The sequence below is a fragment of the Panicum virgatum genome, chromosome 1N (genome assembly GCF_016808335.1).
Source record: "Panicum virgatum strain AP13 chromosome 1N, P.virgatum_v5, whole genome shotgun sequence".
NCBI lineage: Eukaryota > Viridiplantae > Streptophyta > Magnoliopsida > Poales > Poaceae > Panicum > Panicum virgatum.
Window position 1 is genome coordinate 49274923 of NC_053145.1, and position 21853 is coordinate 49296775.

At 44.7% G+C, this 21853-nt stretch overlaps 4 protein-coding genes across 5 annotated transcripts; 1 reads left to right on the forward strand and 3 right to left on the reverse strand.

Moving 5' to 3' along the window:
* Positions 1-1193: 1193 nt before the first annotated feature.
* LOC120656361 (nicotinamidase 1-like) lies at positions 1194-4769 on the reverse strand. Its single transcript, XM_039934430.1, has 5 exons — positions 4337-4769; positions 2627-2810; positions 2326-2459; positions 2061-2246; positions 1194-1602 (listed from the first exon to the last, which is right to left on the reverse strand). Exons 1-5 carry the CDS (start codon positions 4487-4489, stop codon positions 1522-1524), a joined length of 738 nt encoding a protein of 245 aa, XP_039790364.1. The 5' UTR covers positions 4490-4769; the 3' UTR covers positions 1194-1521.
* Positions 4770-4986: 217 nt separating this feature from the next.
* On the reverse strand, positions 4987-8740 carry LOC120656360. Its single transcript, XM_039934429.1, has 6 exons — positions 8510-8740; positions 7560-7654; positions 7089-7475; positions 6909-6994; positions 5612-5699; positions 4987-5450 (listed from the first exon to the last, which is right to left on the reverse strand). The coding sequence occupies exons 2-6, from the start codon at positions 7615-7617 to the stop codon at positions 5320-5322; spliced, it is 750 nt and encodes a 249-aa protein (XP_039790363.1). The 5' UTR covers positions 7618-7654; positions 8510-8740; the 3' UTR covers positions 4987-5319.
* A 5505-nt stretch (positions 8741-14245) lies between these two features.
* Positions 14246-19141, forward strand: LOC120656362 (tRNA (guanine(37)-N1)-methyltransferase-like). Of its 2 annotated transcripts, XR_005667879.1 has the most exons (12): positions 14246-14472; positions 14615-14712; positions 15059-15163; positions 15461-15523; positions 15606-15679; positions 16083-16605; positions 16709-16795; positions 16961-17110; positions 17573-17679; positions 17821-17895; positions 18560-18729; positions 18821-19141. XR_005667879.1 is itself a non-coding variant. In XM_039934431.1 (11 exons), the coding sequence occupies exons 1-11, from the start codon at positions 14369-14371 to the stop codon at positions 18599-18601; spliced, it is 1428 nt and encodes a 475-aa protein (XP_039790365.1). In that variant the 5' UTR covers positions 14246-14368; the 3' UTR covers positions 18602-19141. The 2 variants fall into 2 exon arrangements, 1 of the variants encoding a protein (XP_039790365.1); XM_039934431.1 differs by having other exon boundaries at positions 18560-19141.
* Positions 19142-19358: 217 nt separating this feature from the next.
* Positions 19359-20822, reverse strand: LOC120656363 (B-box zinc finger protein 24-like). Its single transcript, XM_039934432.1, has 3 exons — positions 20345-20822; positions 19899-20225; positions 19359-19805 (listed from the first exon to the last, which is right to left on the reverse strand). Exons 1-3 carry the CDS (start codon positions 20525-20527, stop codon positions 19554-19556), a joined length of 762 nt encoding a protein of 253 aa, XP_039790366.1. The 5' UTR covers positions 20528-20822; the 3' UTR covers positions 19359-19553.
* Between the last annotated feature and the right edge of the window lie 1031 nt (positions 20823-21853).

Genomic DNA, 21853 nt, shown 5'->3' on the forward strand with positions numbered 1-21853 from the left:
ATAACAACTAAAGAGTTAGGAAAGAGAGTAACATTATCTCATGGATCATTTAAAGATGACTAAAGTCTCTTGAAGATCTTATGAGTAAGAATAGCTTTATGTTGATACATGTGAAGATGATTGTGAGGATTTAAGATAAGTATCGTGACGTAATGACTATAGTGGTCATGCTATGTTAAGTATATTTCGTCAAAATATGTATATTAATTGATAAAGTAGTTACTCCATCCGTTCTAAATTACATGTTATTTTAATTTTTCTAAAAACATAGTATAGCATAAGTGTATAACATAATATATGTACCTAGAAAAGTTAAAACAGACTATAATTTGAAGTAAATGGAGTACTTTGAGTATTTAGCTTGGTTGAATAACAAATATAAGTTGTACCTAACTTGTGTTTCTCTCCCATTGTAAAGCTTTTTTTAATTATAATTGATGTTACTTTGCATTGTAAAGGCTCTTTTATCAGGAATGTACATTACATGTATCTACATGGCCAAAGGAAGGGGTGCAAAGGTAGTTGACAGTCGCATGCATTGATACTTAGTTTTGGTTGATTTTTAGTTTTTAAATTGTTTCATGTTAACTCTATTATATGATGATTTGTTCATATAAAAGAAAATATTATGCACAATGCGTAATACGGGGAAGTGGTTTCATAACTTTGTGTACACCTTCGTCTCTCACTCCACGTCATCAAACTTAACCATGTACTTGAATTGTACGAGATAACCAATGATGTATTAGTATGCTGGTGTAGTTTTTTTTCTCGGAAAGTGAACCAATGTACTTGACTGCCCATACACTTACTCCCTCCGTCCCAAAATAATTGCAACTATAGAGTTCAAAATTTGTCCCATAAAAAATTGGTGACTTTGACCTGCCTACCACAAAAGACAAGACAATTTCTGGAACATTCTCACAAAAGACAATTAACACCTCATCCACTTATCACAAAAAACAAAGGGTATTTTTGTAATTTTGTACATGATGTTGGTTTGCATACTCGATCCTAAAATTGCATTTATTTTGGGACAGAGGGAGTACTACATGAATGTGTTAGCTGCTGACCCCAACTCAAACATTTATAGAGTACTTCCATCTAGTTCAACACATTGTTTTAGCCTCTTTGACAAACTTTTTTTTTAAAAAAAATACTGTTTCTACAACTTGTATTCCATAACTGCCTCATTGAATCGTAGGACTGGGGAGAGTTTTATACTTCATTAAATACCGTTATACAATCCCAGAACTGGACATTAGCAACCAATGAGAAAATATAGTGCAAGTTAAACTGACGCATATTTAGCAGGACAATTTGGGATACTACTAAGAGGATATGTACAAGTTAACCACAAGATGAACCCATCTTTACAGATTTGAAGGTGATTATCGCCAGCATCAGTGTATCAAATTGTTTCTCGACAAATTCATGCTAAGATGCATATCTGATTTTTCCATAGGAAGGATGAGAGGACAGATCAAACACTAGCAACATCAGTATGGCCATGTTTTTGATTCAAGGTTCGACAGCAACCCTGTCAACTACCTTTGCACCCCTTCCTTTGGCCATGTAGAGTCCGATATGATGCATAAGATCCTGCAAACATTGAACATTATGGTAAGTTCATTGTGAGGTTCTTCCTTCAGCATCCCTCGGAGAGCATTCTATGGAGTAGTGTATTATTTATATCCTTCCTTTGGATCAATCAAGATGATTATATAACAAAGAATGTTATTTGCATGTGATGATTATGAAAAAACTTTACAAATAATGTTTCTCTTTCTTTTTGTAGGTGGAGATTTTTCTTGCTATTGGCATGAAATAAATGGATTGCCCAGTTTCTTCTTGCAAATTTATAGGTTTAGTGTTCCCCAAGGATAATGTTTCATTCTTTCTTTTACATATAGACAAATGTGAGGAAATGCTAATGCGGTCATCTGAAGATTACAATAGCGTATCCGTCAATCATTTAGTGCAAGTCCATATTCGGATATTCCTGGCTAATTGGTGGTGACTTGAGGATTTTGAATGTATGAGCATCAGAGAGTCGATACCTGTGGATGGGCAAGAGCTCCTTTAACATTTGTCGCAACCTCAGCAGGAAGGTCGTATGTAGCACAACCCTCTGAATAAATCACAACATCTTGTAATGGAGGCACTCGGTCAATATTTCGAGCAGCCAGAGTTGAGCTTGCAAAATCCAAAACACAGATGTCTGTGCATATTCCGAGCACCAAGACCTGCATCGGGCCCATGCCCAAGTCATACATAGAAGGATACGATCTATTTCTAAAATCCTCATGTAGTGGGACAACTCACAGTTTTGATTTGGTATTTTCCAACCCAATCAGCAAAAACACTGGACCCATCCTTCTCTATACAGCTGATGTACCCATCGATACAACTTTTCCTCTTTATAGTCACATTCGGCTCCTTTTCCAACCACTCCAGATCTACACATTGCAAACTGAAATTTGTCAGACAGAAAATCGATCATATTTGATTGTCCTTCTCACATATTGTCAGTGTACATCATTAACAGAAGATCGTACTCTAATATGAAATAATAAGCACAAAAGTTGAGCGGACACTTCTGAAATGGTTTTAGTTTAGGACCTACCTGGAACAAAGTTCTCCTCCCCAGTACCAATGATACAGTGAGGGGGATATGGTGGTTCAGGCTTATCTGGATAGTGGGTATCAAGAAATGCAAAGATTGGCCAGTTTCTATCACAGAACAGCTTAGAGAGCCTAGCCGCCTCTCCCACCATCTTTTCGATCTGCTTGTTGGGTGCAACAGGAGCCTGCAGATGAAAAGCAAAAACTATTCAGTGAGTCTAATACAGTCTGTCTGAAATAGTAATCAAAACTACTAAGGCCTTGTTTAGATCCCAAAACGCAAAATGCAAAATTTTTGTAAATCGCTTGCATGGTGTACTAAATGTAGTCAAAAAATAAATCGCATTACACAAATGGACTGTAAATCGCGAGACGAATCTAATGAGCCTAATTATGACGTGACTAGACACTAAATTGCTACATTAATGCTACAGTAAACATGCTCTAATGATGGATTAATTAGGCTCATTAGATTCGTCTCGTAGTTTACAGACGAGATCTATAATTAGTTTTGTGATTAGTCTACATTTAATACTTCAAATATTGAAGATTCCCTTCTAAAAACGCAAAAATGCAAAATGCAAAGTGATCTAAACACACCCTAATGGCATGGTGCATGAACCCAAAAAGGAGGAAATCTGCACAGTTGTCTTACAGTCAGTCTAAAACAGTCAGCCTAAGTGTATGCTGGGCACTTTGACTCACTAGAAAAGACTTCGTATTTAGGAACATTTTAGTTTCTTCACCTTGTGTGATGATATATGGATTGTTATGTTTAATGCAGCATTTGAAGTCGTTAAATAGAGAGGAGACCCGACCAACAATCAACAAGATGGCTGAGGAAATCAAAGTTAAGTTAGGTTGCTGCATCAAGCTCAGGCAGTTTTTGCAATTTCTGGGATAGGCGGATAGGATGAACTGCTGTCTTCTACTTTTGTTATAAGCTGGTTTCCTGCTGTTGCTGCTTTCAGAATTCAGAGGGTGTTGAGAGTGGGTGAACTTCTAAATTCTTAGCTCTAGGACACCTGGAATATTCCCGTCTTTGATTGCAGACTTGTTTGTGTAGTTGTTGCTCTAAACCTTAAGCGGGAAACCCCAGCCTACTATCTATGCTTTCTATAAGAGCAAGGTAGAAGCCTTCTATCTAACGAAAAACCTGCACAAATTGCAACTATGAAGATTACAGGGTGTGTTGTCCACTTGTCCTGAATTAACAGAACGGTCTCATATGAAAGGTAGATTTTTTTTTGAAAAGTAAAGGTAGAAATTTCAGGTCTAGCTAAGCTGGCCGTCAGCTGTGCTCCCTGAATTGTACACATGCGAGTTCGGACAAACATTAGTAACTAACCAATGAGTTTTTTTTTGTTATATGTTGAGCAGGAACTGAAAAAATACAGTTAAAAAAGCGGATAGGGAGGAGGAACAGAACAAGAAAAATACAGCGATACAACCGAGGAGGAGGACAATCCAGTTAACGTTCACTTGTGTCCCTATCCGAGATTCCTAGAAAGGCTAGAAGGAGATCACCGCACAGCTCAGCGCTCGCACTCTGTTCTTATGAAACCTAAACGATTCTAGTGTTACGATCGAGGCAGGAACAGCGCAGAATTCACGAGAGCTTAACCGATAAACAAAGGAAGGGGTAAAAAAGGAAAGACAGAAAGAAAAGGGCGAGCGACGGCAGTGGGAAAGAGAAGAGTAGGCGGCTTACGAGGTTCCCGGCGCCGACGGTGCAGAAGCCGTTGCAGAGGTCGACGAGGACGAGCCCCACCCCGCGCGGCGGGAGGACGAGCTCCCCGTCGGTCTGGAACGGGATCTGCGACCGGAGCAGGTCCACGGCGGAGGCGGAGGCATCCGTCCCCATTCGCCGCCCCGCCCGGCGTTGCTCTTGCTCCTCCTCGAGTTGGGCCCGGTTCGCGCTCGGCGGGTCCTCAACCTCCGATTGACCTCTCAACGGCGAAAAGGTCCCGTGTGCGAGGAAGGGAGCAGCCGAGAGCTCTAAATATTTTGTCGCGGCCAAGCGTCCACACTGACCGAGACCGTGATGCCGGCGGGCGAATCACTCGCTCCGCCGCTCGATGCTCGTGCACGAGCTGCTAGTTTGCAGAACTTTCAACCAATCGACGAACCGGGCGTAGATGCAGGAATCAACTACTTGTCCCTTTTATCCCCCATTTTCTAATGGCTACTTGTCCCTATCAGATTTTAGTATCAGCGAGTTTCCAGGAACCAACCGGGCCCTGCTCCTCTTTTCTCTGTCATGTGCAGGTGCGGCCAATGGCAGGTGAGATTAGTGCCAAGAAATTTGATCCATCTAGGACCAAGTTACATGATGCAATGGTCATCAGAAACACCATCAAGTGATATCATGATAGTTACATGATACTATTTTTTTCCTGATGAAAACATCAGAATTTTACCATTCACACCGTCATGTAAATTGCAAGGAATGACTAGGAGGTTTGTTTCAGACTTTCAGCAAAAGCACAACAAACAGAAGCGCTGTCGCTTCCGCTGCAACAGGTACTACAGGACTACCGAACTGTGAATCCTACATCACTCATCCACCGGAACATAGCTGAGGAAGAACATCAGGCCTACAAGCATTCCAGACACTACACGGACTGCTCCAGAGCAAGCGGTGTCGCCAAAGAATCAGCAGAAGCAGAGCTTTCAGCCTAGGCCGGGAACTCTTCAGTACACTCCCAGCTGCGGGATAGCTGGCTCGTCTTTCAGCTCAAACATAACCGGATGGTTGTCCAGAGATGGGTACTGATCGAGCTCACCATCAGTAAAAGAATCTTCAGCCAACTTTGCTTTATCATCTGCAGAGGAACGTGCAAGTTACATGCAGGTAAACTGAAATATTTCAAATAGGAGATACAAAAGAAACAAAAAAAAAAGCCGCTGGGAGGATAGCAACCACAGCAGGTAAAACACTGCAGAAAAAACATGTCGGAGAGGGAGGGAGGGAGGAGAAACCAACCTGAGCGAGAGAGGCCCCAACTGATGCCTGGAAGAATCTCTGGTTCCAGCTCCAGCTCTTTATCTTCTTCAAAGAACTTGTCAACCTCCTGAATTGTAAATAGGCGCATGGAATTACATTTCTGATAGCACAGGGAAAAGATAGGCAAAGAGATACATGTTGCTTATTTGCCCTAATGTTTAGGCTGTGGATGAATTAGATAATAAGAGGCAATCAAAATTAGTAATGCGTAAAATCAGTGTTGGTGTCAATGAATGACCAAGAGCAGGACATAACATATATACAGATGAACACAGACAAACACAAGAAATAATATGAAATGACTGTAATTGAACTTCAAGAGATGCTACATTTCATCAAAAGCTACATGGAACACATGTCTTTTCCCCCCTTAGGCCTTGTTCGGTTAATCGGACTTGTAGGGGTTTGATCCCCCCTCCAATCCTGTTCAATCCCCTTCAAACCGAGCAAGCGCTTAGAGGGGAACACTTGGTGAAACAGGTCAGAGTTGATTTGCTTGCTAATACGCATGGCAGGGTCATATCTACCAAAGCTTAGGAGTTTTCTTCTGATGTCATGAGATATTATTAATTAAATGACCTAAAATAAATAAAAAGCAGTGGTGGCATTGCTTTACATTTCAGATTATAATTCTTAGTAAGTAAATGTTGGAAGTAAAGAGCCTGATTCAGAATTTGCCAGAATAACCATCTAACGAATATAGCTTGTCAAAATTATTACTATTTTACTACTGGAGCAACCCAACAATACCGAGCTTGTCCATCAATCTACATAATCTTCTGCGATAGAAGACATGAGTAGCTCCCATTTCAAGGCATCTGGATGGCTTACCAAGATTTCCTAATCGACTTACTAGGCAGCTTTACCTAGCAGAACAAGCAAACTTTACCAAGCAAGTTTCTATTCCTTGCTTACAGCTAATGAAATATAATAGGCAAAACTGTTAAATAAATGCACCAAGTTGACACTGGAAAGCTAGGTAATAAATAATTTTACTCATACCCCACAACCAGCAGTCCAATCAGCACTATATAGGAGAACTATGCAACCAAATGACAGGGGACATATATTTCTTTGATTTCATATTTAATAATAACATTTTGTTGGCTTGATTATGAGTTTGCATGACCATAGTCTTATAGAAATGGAGACATGATTATTTGAAAAGTGAATATCCATTTGTTGTACTTGCACAAGTTCCTGATAATATACTTCGACCTTAGTAACAACCTGCATGAATTGTGAAAATACGGCGCAATTGGACAACTTAACGTACCATAGCTGGAAACATCACACGATCAAATACCATATTTGGCCAGCCATCCAAGGCTGACATCACATTCGCCACTTTCTTCTTGACACCTATACAACATACACAATCAGCCATATATAGCTACAAGAAATACAATCCACGCATTGAAGAACCAAAAAGAGGAATCATAAGATCTATTCTTACGTTTGTCTTGCATATCCTTATCTGCCTTCTGATGATCATAGAAGTGAGCGCTCTCCACACCATCCTTTGCCCATTCATGGCATTTTTTCATCTCTTCATCAGTTAATATATTCATTGGGTTCTTAATCATGTCATGTTTGCCCAGAGTAGACCTTTCTTTCAAGGTAGACCTCTGTTCTTTCAAGGTGGGCCTGTCCTTGCTTTGAATTGTGTTGGTAACATTCTGAAGAGCCTTCCGCTGTTGGGACCTCTCTTTCATGGATCTGTCCTTCAGAGCAGTGCCGTTGGCAAAGTTGGAAACATCCTGAAGAGCCTTCCGCTCTTGAAGCCCAGGCTTCTTCTCTGATGGCTTCAGTGGTTTGGCCCTTGGTGCATCGGCCCTCTTGCCTGAACATGCAGATGAAACATGTTTCTTGTCTGTTTAGCGAGAATTCATTGACCCAAACTAGTATTGAGAAAAAGCAATCTCACCTCTATGTATATGCATGTTCTCATCAAGAAGAACTGCTGCTGGAGTTGGGAAAGCCATGACTGAAGAGAAATCTTCTTTTTCTACCTTGAAAGCCCTGAAGTTCAATTGTTGGACAAAGGGAAACTAATCAGAAATATTGAAACAATAAACACCAATTTCCTTATGCTATTGTGGTGCAGAAACAAAAAAAAAAATTTGTGAAATGAGCTCTGCAGGTGCTAATGTAAGATGGACTGGCGTAAGTACCACTAACTGCAAACGAATTAAATCAGAGAGAGGTACAAAATGAGGGGCAGAGTTGTATTTCACTTATATACGAAGATAGATTGTGAAATTTGACATAGTAAAAAGTCAATAGCCAGCAACAGAGTAGTTTCCAGAGAGGTAAGCCATGTAACGGTTCTGGTTTTATGACTAAACTATCTTTCTTTGAGCACCAATGTAGTACACTTCCCATGGAGATGACCTAGGACCTAGGGGTTAGCACCAAAGCCTGGACCAGCCACTAATTTAGTGCAAGCTGCAGCCCAAGAACATCAAAGCACACACATCGTGACACTGATACAGCGTCTATCAAGTCAACCAAGACCTGACTGAGATTACACAATCAGCCGAACGCTCACAAATTAACAACATTCCCACTTCGCTTTCCTGACTGACAGATTAAAACTCACACGCGGATGCACCTGGAGTCCTTTGGGGTCATCGGAAGACCCCGCTCCCGATGAGATCTCGGGCGGGCTCAAGAACCAAGCCATACGGTGGGCCAATCTAGGTACTAACAGCGAACAAATCCACAGACATGGCATTCCAAGAACGACCGGCGCGGAGTACAAAAGGAACAATAGGGTTTTGCCCCGGCTGTGTTCGCATCACAGCGATCGGGGGCACGCAGGAAAACTGGAACCGATGGACACACCCAAAACTCAGAGAGAGAACTAGGGTTTACCAGCACAGGAGGAATCAAACAGCGTGGTCGATCTCCGCCCCGGCGTCCAGCAGCACGGAGGAGGGCGACGGGGTCACGGGGGCGACGAGGGGAGAGGGGAGAAGATCTCGCGGCGGCGCGCTCCGGGGTGAGTCGTCGGTAGTTGCGCGGGAGGAGGAAGAAGATGCGTTGCTGGGAGAGGAATTTGGGGGAGGAAAGTTTTGTTGGGGGCGGCGCTGCGCGGAGGGGAAAAAGGGGGCGCCCCGCGCAACGGTCGGATTTTGGAGGATAAAGTCGATTTTTGGCCAATAACTTTTATCTCGGTTTGATTTTGGCGACTTTGGCCATTAAACTTCAAAACTGAATATCTTTGACCACTCAACTATAAAAACTATTTATTTTTGACCATCAGATTGCTTTGGTGGCTGGTTTCGCTGACTGGACGCCACGTGGCAGTGGGGCCCGCCGGGGCCCACCTGTCAGTGTTACCTCCTTCTCTCTCTTCTCTCTATCTCCCTCTTTCTCTCTCCTATTTCAATGGATCCCGGCGGCGGCGGCAACGCACCAGCCGAGCGGCACGAGCCCGAAGTCCGCGAAGTGAGGCTTGCCCTTGACCTCGACGACGCGTACGGATAGGAACCGGTCGACGGCATCCTGCGGGGATGCAGCGTAGCAGTTGGCGACAGCGAGGCGGCCAGTGCAAGCTTCGCCGCGGGCCAGTGCCGCCGGCTGGACGACCCAGAGCTCCGCCGCAGGCCAGCACCATAAGACCCCGGCCCCTCCATTCTCCCCACACGCCCCCTCCTTTCTTCTACCTCTCACCACGAGCACGAGCAAAACAGAGCAGAGCCGAGCCGCCACCGGACTTTGTCGCCACCCCAGGCCACCAAACTCAAATCCCCCTCTCCCAACCCTCCTCTACCCTCCTTGCTACCTCCACAACCTGCTCCTGACGAGCTTCGACCCAGTCCCGGTTGTGAATCGAAGTTCTCCGTCCGCCATTGGCGCCGACGGGACCGAGATCCACCCTTAGGCGAATTCCCACCTCTGGCTCCCATTTTTCCTTGTCCAACGGCTCAAATCGAATGTAAGCGAACTCCTAAAGCTCATGCCATCCACGTTCCACCATGTTCCATCGTTTTCCGCGCTCATCTATGGAGCTCGCCGCTGACCGGAACCCCTTCCTCGCCGCCGACCATGTTTGGCCGTTGCTTCTCATGCACATCACCCACCGTTGAACTCGCCTTGCTGCGTAGATGCTAAAGGTGCAACTCCCCGCCGCCGTACGGCTTTGCCACCGACAGTGAGCCGTGGCTCACGTGTCGCCCCTGCGTCAGTGCGTCCGAGCGCCTCTCGAGCCGCGGCGAGGCGGGCACGCCGCGGACGGTTCGCTCCCAATGGTCCGCATGTCAAGAAGTTCGGACGTCCGCGCCGACAACCCCTGCTGCTCCACCGCCGCAGGGCTCCCCTGCTCCTCGACCAGCTCGCCGAAGATCCGGCCCGCTCCTTTGCCGCCGGCCACGAGCTCGAATCAGCCGGCCTGTGCAGGAACATGGAGGGGAGTTGGCGACGCGGAGGAGGCCGAGGAGGGGGGGGTCGGCCATGGATGCGGCGGCTGCTCCGCCCCAACTCCGGGCCCCTGCTCGTCGGAGAGAGAGAGGAAGGAGAGAAGAAATACAGAGATGAGAGAGAAGAGAGGAAAATGAGCTTACATGTGGGTCCAACTGCCACATGTCATCCACGTCAGCGAAACCACCTTTCGAAACAGCCGAATGGTCAAATATGAACGGTTTTGATAGTTCGATGGTTAAGGATACTCAATTTTAAAGTTGTATGGTCAAAATCAAACTCGGACAATACTTAGATGGCCAAAAATAAGACTTTTTGCGATTTTGGACCGTGCCGGCGGCGTGGGTCGGTGGACGGTGCGTGCGGAAAAATTGGTGTATGATTTTTTATCCTCTCGAGGCTTGGGCCGTTTCTGGACCGTTCTACCCCCACGGTCCACGGAAGACCGTGTTCCGGGCCCGGTTATCTGGATGGGAAGCCGAACAGAACGGAAGCTAATAATGGGCCGGCCCATGAAGGTACAGAAACCCTAATCAGGAACCCGCGTGCCCTGGCGTATATATACTGACTTGAGACCGGCTTCCGAAGCCAGGGGTCGCCTCCGCCGCCTGCCTCTGACGTTAGCGACGCATCCATGTGGTTCTCCTCCGTTTCGATTTCTTGCGTCTCTGATCTGCTGCTGCCTTTGGTACATTCATTGTATCCGTGGTTTTTTAGGAGCTTAGCTGTCGCTTGGTTTTGGTTTGAAGTTTGCTTGTCTCTTGCTGTGGAATCCTGTTTGTTTGGACATCAAATTGGTGTATGATTCGCAAGATCGGCTTCTTGTTTGGACCCCGAAACAATCCGGTCCGGGCAATCGGCAACCATCCTGCCATCTTGCGCGATTGAACCCCAAGCCAGCTTAAACTCACCTGGATCTGACACCCTCGGTGATTTTCTGGGCCCTTTCAGTTGGCACATGCCTTATTTCCGGTGTTTATTGTTTTCTCAAAGTTTTCGTTGATGTTCTTGCCTTGAGCAAAGCAAACGCACTCTGTCCCAAAACCTCACCCTGTTTTGTGGCAATTTCTTCGTTTGCGATAGGGATGAATCCAAAATCTCGTCCGTGGGGGAGGCTTCCTGTGATCTCGCGGAGGAATTTTGGAAACATTCTGTGCGGAAAAAAAAACATATCTCGGTTATTCTGTGTCGAATCTGTTTTATGTAAAATTAATAAATTATCGGAGCGAACTGATTTAAATATCAAGTTGTGTAAACAAATCATGGATTTTTTAATAACTGTGTGTATGAATGTATAAATCATATATGAATCAATGATGAAACATTGCAAGATCAGCTTCTTGTGTGGACCGCAAAATGAATCCGGTTCAGTCAATCGGCAATAATCCTGCCATCTTGCAAGATTGAACACCCCAGCTTAAACTCACCCGGATCTGACAACCTCTGATTATCTGGGCCCTTTCGGTTGGCACATTGTTTCTCCAACTTTGTTATTTTATTGAGTTTGAGCTTTGCAGTTCTGTTAGTCCGTTTATCTGGTTGCGAAATTGAGCATTTTTTAGCTTAAGATAATTCGGAACCAATGGGTGATGGATGCAGTTAGAAGCAACTATATTTAAGTCTGCAACTAAGTGATTGTTTAACAAAATCATCATCTCAACACTTGGGACGAGATATTCACGAACTTTGGCGTCAGGCCGGTGCCTCCGCTCTGCCCCCTCCTGCCCACCACCGGACCTAGCCTCCTTCACCGTTTGGCCCCCTCCCTTCCCACCTCTGCCATCACATTGGAGGCTGGAGCCAGTGGGGATCTATCTCTTCTAATAATTTTTGAATTATCAAATTTTAAATTAAAGTTAGGGTTTCTCCATACCGCTATTCGTGATATAGGAGATTTGTTTCCTTCTTCTCCTCTCCGACAACGGTAAAAAGATAGAATAGCTTGGGTCTCTCTATGGTGGCTTTAATGAAAGAGGTGGCGGCATCTATAGTGTCGGCAACTTGCTTGGAATGATGACACGGAGAATTAGATTTCCGGATGGCGTCATCGAGGTGGGGATGGTGCCGTCATCGTGAAATAATTTTCTTCGGCCACTTCTCCATTTTGCCGTAGTTAGATCCAACCACGGTGAAGGGCTTGTGAGAATAAGTCTGTCCTCTAATCGGATAGATTGGGATCAGTCTCTCTTCTTCATCGGTGACAAAGAGGAAGAAGAAAGATGCAAGAAGGAAAAAGAAGATTGTGCTCGTTCCAACCTACAGGGATGTTGGTCGCCATTCTTTAGGCATTTGTTCTCAGCCTGCTTACTGAGCGTATGACTGTGTGACCTTCTATTTGATTTTTTACACAGGTTTGAGATTGAGATTTGGAGCTGCTTAGTGCGTGAGTATTTTGAGAGTGTTGCGTGTATTTTGATGATGTACTCAGTTTTGATATAATACAATTCTTCCTTCGATCTAAAAAAATAGGACGAGATGGAATCTTATTAAATGACAAGTGAATCATCGCTGCATTGCTTTGCTATGGTGATCGTGAACTGGAAACTTCTCCGGCTATCATGAGCTTACCGGCTGTTTGAAGTAACCGAAGCATCATGAGGTTCGGTTGAAATCATGCGGACGTTAAATGGATACTGGCTTTCGACATAAACGTTTGAAGAATCATCGAGCTTTTGTCAAAATCACCAAGATGTCAAAAGAATGCAAATTTGAAATTTCAGAAGTCTAGTTAAACATCCAAAAAACATCTCCAAAAGAACAAGAAAATCACAAACGGTGCAAAGATCAGAGACATTAATGGTGGATTGTCTGTTCCGGCAGCCTATCGACTATAAAACAGAATTGCACAACGTGGTCACGGACAGATTCACATTTGCTGTGTTTGTTTGGCTTGGGCTGATGGCTGGTGCTGATTTGTTATGAGAGAACATTACTGCTGACTGGCTGGTAGCTGGTGGCTGGTGCTAATTTAGTATGAGAGAATCGTACTGCTGGCTGTTTGGTTAACAAGCCAAGTGAACACAGCGATTGCCAAAACAACATGCTATATGGAAGGGAAAGAAGAGAATTATTTCCTTAACCTTCTACTTAGTTTCTTAATTTTTTCTCTCTTGAGTTTGGCTATTTAGCTCCAAAATGAGTTTTGTTTAGCCTTTTTAGCCTTTTTGTCACCTAAAGTTATGTCTACAGTCTAATTAATAGCACTATTAGCCTAAATGGTCATTTAGCCCGTTTACACATCGTTTAAACGCTACACAGTAGTACACCGTTTCCGTTTAGTCGGTTGTTTTGATCGTTTAAATGGTCGTTTTGCATGTTTGAACACCCGTTTTGCTTGAGTAATAGATTAAACGGCAGGTGACCGACTGTTTACCGTTTAGCGTTCAGGATAATATTGATTAGTAGATAATAAAAAGTAAATATTGTTATTAATAGATAACTGCATGTGACAGAAAGGCTTTATCTATTAATAATAATAAAAGCATCAACCATATTTCTCCCAAATTTCAGTCCAGTTGCATTCTCCTCCTTCAAAACGTAGCTTGAGAATTTGTAATATGAAGAAATTGGGGGCGTCTATTTCTCGCATTATGTGAGATTAGAGGAAGCCTTCTTCCACCTCCCATATTCCATCCCGGCCGTTGGCTCTCGCAGCCGCGCTGCACGCCCACAAACCCGTCGCTACCACCCTAACCTTTTCCTCACCCTTGCCGCCGGCAACCGCCGCCATTCCGACCTTCTCCTCACCCTCCGCCACCAGCCACCGCCCACTGGATGTCCAATCCTGCGCCGCCCTTACGCCCTCCGCCGGCCAACCTGCCGCCCCGACCCCCTCTAGATTCAGTGTCTATTGGAGCCCCGGAACCCTGAATCTTAAGGTCTGTCGCCGCCCTCTACCACCCCACCCGCCAACGATCTTGCTGGCAACTGCTCCTCCACCCCCCCGCCCTCCCACCCCCGGCAATCTTCCTCCCCTAACCCTGACGCCAACCACCATCGCGAGCTTGAGGTTGAAGGAGCAATAATAACCTTATGCAAAAATCACTTCAGAATATTTTTTGAAAAACTAGGAAGAAGAACATGTGGACGGACATTGGATAATCGATACACAGAATTTATCTGGGCGGGCCTGGCAAGGCCGCAAAGGAGCCCATGTCGGCCCATTAATCGCACTGACTCCCGCTCCGGCAACCACGTCGTCCACCACCACCAGTCCACCACGCTCGCCGCCTCCCGAGATCCCCGGCGGCCAAAACCCTAGAACTTCTGCAAGGACAGAGGGAGGGAGGGAGAGAGGGAGAACGAGAGGCAATGGAGAAGCTGGACGAGAGCAAGTTCGAGCAGCGGCTGGAGCTGTGGGCTCTACGCATCCCCCGCGAGCTCGCTTCCGCCGTCACCCGCCTCCTCCGCTCCGGGTAACCCTTCTCCCTTGGTCCAGGGTCCAATCCAATTAACCTTTGAACAGGAGACTCAAACAGATGTATTAGCTATAGTATCCGTTGCGTTTAACAACTAAGTTGGGGCTCATTGATTTTCTCTTCTCATCTGTGATTTTAGTTATCTACTGGACAAGCCACGGGTTAAGCCTGTAGTTGAGGACCCCGAGAGCGACAAGAACCGGCTCGTCGTGCTGTCAGAGAGGATTCAGAAGCCCGGTACGTTGGTTCTTGAGGTGGAGCCTGTCGATCGTGATTTTGGGAAATTAGGCTTGTGCTTGAATGTGGCTTAAATTTTACTTAAGAAGTAAGCAATTATTGTTATCACCAAGTTACTAATTATCTCGGAATAGCCTGACATAGTGACATGCCGCTACTTTCATTAAGGTTTTAAGGCTATTTGAAACTTGTCCAGTAACTCTGAAAATCTTAAGTAACATAATCTGCTGTACTGATTAATGTCTCCATGTCAAAGGATAATAACTTATCCATTTTAACGTTGGTACTTGCCCTTGCATCAATCAGTGGAATGCTTATGTTAACGTCCATTGTATTTGCCTTGTAGATTTGTCTGACATGCCACAGCAGATGCATGATTCATTGAAGCAACTATGCAATGTTGATGTTGTACCTTATACATTGACTCTTGGATATTCGTACTGGAGTGCAGGTCAGTTTGCCATCTTTTCTTTATGATCTGATTTCTGTTCTAATTTTGTATTCTACTGTTTTATGGTACCACATCACTTTCCATATTTTGGTCTTTTGTTAGATTTGCATAAAATTAAAAGTCTACTTCTTCTTGACTGAAACAGAACATCACATTTCTCTCATTACTGACTGCTCTTGACCACTGATGTAACCTTTCCCGTTATATTTGCAAACTTTTAAGTTGACAAGCCAATTTAACCTTTTTTTTTAGTTTCTTAATATCATGGGTTTGACCAATGCTTTCTATTTCCAACAGATCACATTCTGAAGCAAATCCTGCCTGCTGGAATGGAGGTACCCTCTTCGTTTGAGACAATTGTTAAGTATACTAAACTTTATGATGTGTTCTTCCACTTTTTGGTGTGATCTTGTTACTAAATTTTTTTGTATGATAAGTGCAGGTCATGTTGCTCATCTGAACATATCTGATGACTTGCTAGCATATAAAGAAGTCATAGCAAAGGTTATCTTTGATGTAAGCATGCCTTTCTCTTTCTGAGTAACTTGTTCTATTTGTACATTCTTTTGACTTTGTCTCTCAGCACGTGCATGCATAACCATGGCATGAAAATGGACCTTAGTAAGGTTCATGCTTAAATTTGCAAGCTCAGTAAATTGTCTCATACAGATTTGGAAACATAGTCAATTAATCTTTCTCCTTACTGTTGTTTGGCTGGGACCATGCAATTTACATGAAAGTAGGATTAAACGAAATGATACTGTGAGCAGTTAGCAGTGAAAACATTGGGCAATCTCATTAACATATATGAAATTGTTGCTGCACATCTTCACTGTTTTATTGGTTAAATGATCAGAATATGTGAAAACATCATAAAACAGTCCGTATACTAAACATTTACGATCATGTCTATATGCAGAAGAACTATCCAAGGATACAGACGGTGGTGAATAAAGTTGGGACAATTACAAATGAATTTCGAGTCCCAAAGTTTGAGATCTTAGCAGGGAAAAATGATATGGTTACTGAAGTTAAACAATATGGCGCAACATTCAGGCTTGATTATGGTTTGGTCTACTGGAATTCAAGACTTGAACATGAGCACATCAGATTGGTTTCCCTTTTCAAGAAAGGAGACGTTATATGTGACATGTTTGCTGGTATAGGTCCATTTTCAATCCCAGCTGCTCAGAAAGGATGTGTTGTGTACGCAAATGACTTGAATCCAGACAGCGTTCATTATCTAAGAACAAATGCAAAGATTAACAAGGTGGAGGACTATATATTCACCTATAATATGGATGCTAGAGTGTTCATGCAAAGTTTGATGAGTTTTCCTGGTTCAGAAACTAGATCAGACTCTCAAGTTGCTGATGATGAATCCTATCCCAAAGGAGGGATCCCTGCTAATGAATATTCATCTTCAAATGGAAATCATAATGGTACCTTTTTAAAAAAATTTGTATTCTCCTCTGTCTAGTGATTTCTTATGCTCATCCACAAGACCACAACACCAACTCTGCTGTTTCCTCTACTTTTTTCTAGATGTTCGAGAGGATGGTCAAAATAGTGCAAATGACTCCTCTGTGGCAAGCACTACTGCCAAAAAGCGACAACAAACTTCAAAAGAAGGTAACTATACTGTATATCTGTATGTATTCTGCAATGTCTCTAATAAGTTCAGTGTAAACTTGTAAAGAGGTCTATTATATGTTCATGTTCAATGTTTTTGCGTGTACCAGAAAGAGTTATTTTCAACTTTAATTCAACCACTTTCTACTTGATGTCTTTCTATAGGTGAACTTGATTGTCAAGATGGAGATGCTAGTCAAACAAAAAAAAGAAATAACAAGAGGGTAAGAGGATCAGGACCACCACCCACAAAGCCGTGGGAACACTTTGATCATGTACTAATGAATTTACCAGCTTCTGCTCTGCAGTTCCTCGGTAATGTTTTATCTTCATCATTAAGCTTTTCCATTGCAACCTCATTGAATTGAATTTCCTGCCTTCAAATGCCATTCCCTGCTTTTGAATCCAAAATTTAGAGTTGTGACATTGTAAATTTGCATTAAATGACTGGTCTACATTGAGTTATATCACTTGAGGCAAACTCTTCTTCGCAGAGAACTTCATGCTGTATTTCTGGCTTAAATCAATATACATCATGTATTTTGCCCATTGGCAACTAGAAGCTTGTTAGGTGCTGTGATGGCAGGATTTTAGTTTCTACATTAAATATCTTAGAATTCTTCCTACAGGTAGCAAATGTGTAATCACCGTTTGTATTTGAGCAAAAAAAATATTTAGTCACCATTTGGAAGAATATTCTGTGCATTTTGTCTTCATTATTAGCTAGCTTCAGTTGCTTTGAGTTTGGTTGTTCATTGTATATGGAACTTTCTGCAGATTGTTTTGATGGTCTTATCCAAAAGAAACACTGGACAGGATCACTACCTTGGATACATTGTTATTGTTTCATCCGATCAACTGAATCTGAGGAATCAATACTATCTGTAAGTTAGCCCCTATTTGATTATTTCTCAGATGTGATAAATTGTTTCTTGATTACTCTGCCATTTTGCACCACCTGTACTTACTGTCAGCTGTGTGGTTTTTGCACTTTTGTTTTAACATAAGCTCTTTTCCCTATTCAGGAAGCACAGAATAGATTGAATGCTAAGATAGCAGAACCGATATTCCATAGGGTTCGTGATGTTGCACCAAACAAGGTATATGTTGTGCCTATGCACTATTCTGGCTACTTGTATCCTAGACTAGATACACACTTTTCTGTATTGTTGAATTTAACATATGACCTTGACCCAAAATTTTAGACTTTGGCTAAATATAAGCCGCAAAATCAATACGCCCTTTGTTTTTAAATATATGACGTTTAGGACAAGTTAAATAATTAAAAAAAACTAATTAGCTTGTCCTAAACGTCATATTTGAAAAGGAGTGCTATAATTCCTCATAGTGAATGATTTTCACAAATACCGGCAGTTATTTTCCATGGCGAAGGTTATGAAATATTGATTTGAGAAAATAAGCCTTCTTTGGGATTGAAACTTGAATCATTACTGCGACACTTGTAATAGGTAACTTTGCATCAATGACTGATACAAAATAAACTATTTGCCTGAAAGTTAAGGCCAACTTTATAAAAGGCAAGTTGGCAAGCAGTGGGAATGCTTTATCTTTTTGTTGGGAGCCTAATGAAAATATGTTTTTTCTTCAGGAACAGTAAGAAAATCACTTAGATTTAGTTGTATTAGCCATGACCAACATTGAGCTATTGCAAGTTGAGATCATTTTTGTTTCAATCGGCTGGCCCAGTGACATGGCTTTGTTGTGACAATTAATTTAATATTTGACAATTGACACTTGTTGCAGGCTATGTTTTGTTTAAGCTTCAAGCTACCATGCAGTGTTTGAAGGAGGACAATAAAAATCACATTCAATCAGTTGTCTAGCAGACGCTGCCATACTGTCTGTGATGCCTAAGTTTTAACTGTTTCGCCTGCGTTTTTTGGAGCTTTACTAAAGAAACTGGAACTGTGCTGGTAATCATGGGGTTAGCTGTTGTAGATAGATCTAAATCGCCATTTAATGGTGAAGGCATTACCTGATTATTTCTGATGCTCTGATGATCAGCTTGGATATAGCCACGGAAGATGCTTTGGTGGCTGCAATCAAGACGTTAGTAGTAGCACCATCTAATTCTGAAGCATGGTACCATTGGTTTACAGGAAGTGCACGGTTATGATGTTTTTGCAAGGATTTGTATCTTCAGCTCATCTCGACTCCAAAGCTTTATCATTAATCAAGTTTTTTTTTTTGGGCCATGTAAAAGTCGTCGCAGAACATCCAAAGTGTATGCCTTTTCAATGTCACGTAGTTTTACAATGATGGATTTGAAGAGAATAGAATATGTTCAGAATTCACAGATGTTTATATTTCAAAGTACTTGTGGTCTCTTCTCCACTAGTGAAAGTGTTTCAACTAGGGGTGCAAATGGGTGACCCTTAGGTGCACCTCCAACCCTCTCTAGTTCAAAATTTTGTACTAGTTTTTCAAATTGAGATATAGTTTTGGAGAATTAGTACAAAATTTTGAACTAGAGAGAGTTGAAGGGGCACCTAATGGTTATAACTTGCACCCCTAGTTTTAACTGTTTTGAGACAACAAAAGCAATATTGAAATCATCAAAATATCACACAGGCTCTGTTGCTAGCATAGCAACAAAGTGGCCAGAATTATAATGTTCACAGTTGAGCCATACTACAGTCAAGATGCACAACACATGACATTAGCTTGTACACAGTAGAATTCTTCTGGTATACAACACCACAACAGGCGAAGAACCAAAACTCTCGCGCTCTTCTTTTCAGCCAAGGTCAGGGACGATGAGGTAGTCGTCCTCGTCGGTGACCTCGATCCGGGCCTTCTTGCTCTGGCGAAGGCCGGCGCCGGCTTTGCTCGGCCTGTAGTACGCCGCGTCGCTTGCCGCCTGGGATCCGAAAAGCTCCGGGACCTCCGCCAGCGCCCTGCCGGCCTTGGGCGGCGCCTGGTCGTGGAAGAGGTCGATGTCGGCGAACCACTCGAGCTCCTTGAACCCGAGCGGCGACTCCTTCTGCAGCTGCAAAATACACAAGACCATGAGATGGGAGGCCCGGAGGAGCGCGATGAGTTGTTGGACATGGACCGGATCGAGCTTGGTCTAGCGTCTTGCCTTGTCGCCGGACTCGTAGTCGGAGAACTGGAGGAGGTCGTCGACGGCCCAGCCCTGAGGCAGGAACGGCGGCGGCGAGGGCACCTGCTGCGCCGCGGCGGAGACGGCGGGCTCGACGGTGGCCTTGGGCGGGGCGTGGTGGTGGTCCGAGTCGTGGGCGTCGCTGGCGTCGCCGCACGCGGAGGCGGAGGCGAGGCCGACGCGGATGCCGGTGGCGAGGTAGCGCTGGTGGTTGCCGGAGAGCGTGCCGGGGACGTGGATGGGCTCGTCGCAGTCCCGGCAGAAGAGCGCCCGGTCCTCCACGCAGAAGATGAAGGCCGCCTTCTCCTGCGAGCAGCGCGTAGGCGTGGCGTGTCAGGCGGCGGGTGGACGCGCGCGCGCGCGCGCGTAGCCTAGCCTAACCTAGCTAGCACGGTCGAAGGATCGGCGACGAGCCGACGGCGTACCTGGCAGACGTCGCAGCGGGGGAGCCTGGCGGAGAGCGCCTCGAGCGGGAGGCGCTGGTGCTTGCTGGCGAGCTTGTTGGCGGCGTGGATCTCGACGTCGCAGCGCGCGCACAGCGCCGCCTCGTCGGCGCAGCACACCACCGTGGCCGCCGCGGCCTCGCACGCGCCGCACTGGATCTTCATGGCCGCCGCGCCGCCCTCCGTAAACCTCTGTCTCAGCTCGCTGCTACCCTCCCTGTCTCGCGACACCTACTAGCCAGTGCCAGGACGGTCTGGACGGACGAAGAAGAAGATAAGGCTCGCTTGCTGCAACCAGCCCGGGCGGTGGTGGTGGAGGAAGGAGGAGGAGGAGGAGGGGAGATCCAGCGGGCGGGCGGGCGAGTGGCGCATATAAGCCGGCCACGCGAGCACGCAACGCCCGAGCAATCAGTGAGCTGCCGAGCTTGTGGTGGAGGACTCGCCGGGGAGACTTGTGGCCACGGGCGCCCGGCCCGTCTCCCCCACCTCGAGCCGTGTAGCCATGCCGGGAGCTCGCATGGACGCGCTGATTTTGATTTGATTTGATCTGCTGACTCGGCGCCTCGCCGTTTTCCCGATTAAAAAAGAAAGATCCGGGGCCGAACTCAGGGTCGCAGGAGCTTCCGGGCATGTGCTACACGAAAATCTGGAATTTTTCGTTCCTTTTCTGGAAATGGAGAACGTAGATGCAGTGACAGTAGCTGGGTTTTGGTGTGGACGGAAATACCTCTGCCACAACAATTTCGTGAATGGATATGCTCCCATGTCCGCCGTCCATATAAATCTTACTAGATTGTTTGGAGTGTTTGGTCATGCTTTTTCTAGAAATAAAGTAACTCTGCCACAACATTTTGTTCCCATCAATCCGTCTGTCTGATCTAAATTTGCTGAATGGATGTGTGCCGGCGCTAGCATGCTCGTCCATGTATCTGGAATGTACTGGCTGATAAGTCTAATAACTTAGTATTCCCTCCCTTCCAAATTGTAGGTCGTTTTAACAAATCTAGATGTATAATTTTTGCTATGCATATAGACATAGTGTTTATCACTACCAGAAAAAGGCTCATTCGTCCCTGGCTATTTGTACCGGTCATACTTTGGGCCGGTACTAAACTTGCCCCGATGCCATTTTAATACCGGGTCCAAATTTGAAAGCCCTCAGAGCCAATTTAGTACCGGGCCAAGCCACCGTCCGGTACTAAATGTCGCATTTTAGTACCGATCGGTGTTACCGGCCGATACTAAAATGGCGCGTCCATTTAGTACCGGCCGGTACTAAAATGCGACATTTAGTACCGGCCGGTGGATTGGCCCGGTACTAAATGGTTCTCTAGGGGTTACTTCAAAAGGAATGCATCTCCCATCTAATCACAAGTGATGCATAGGTGGGATGGTAAGTAAGGCTCGCGCGAGGCTGGAGGTCGTGAGTTCGATTCCCACGGACTGCGCATATTACGCGTGAAATTCGCGGACCTCCTAGCTGCTCATCCC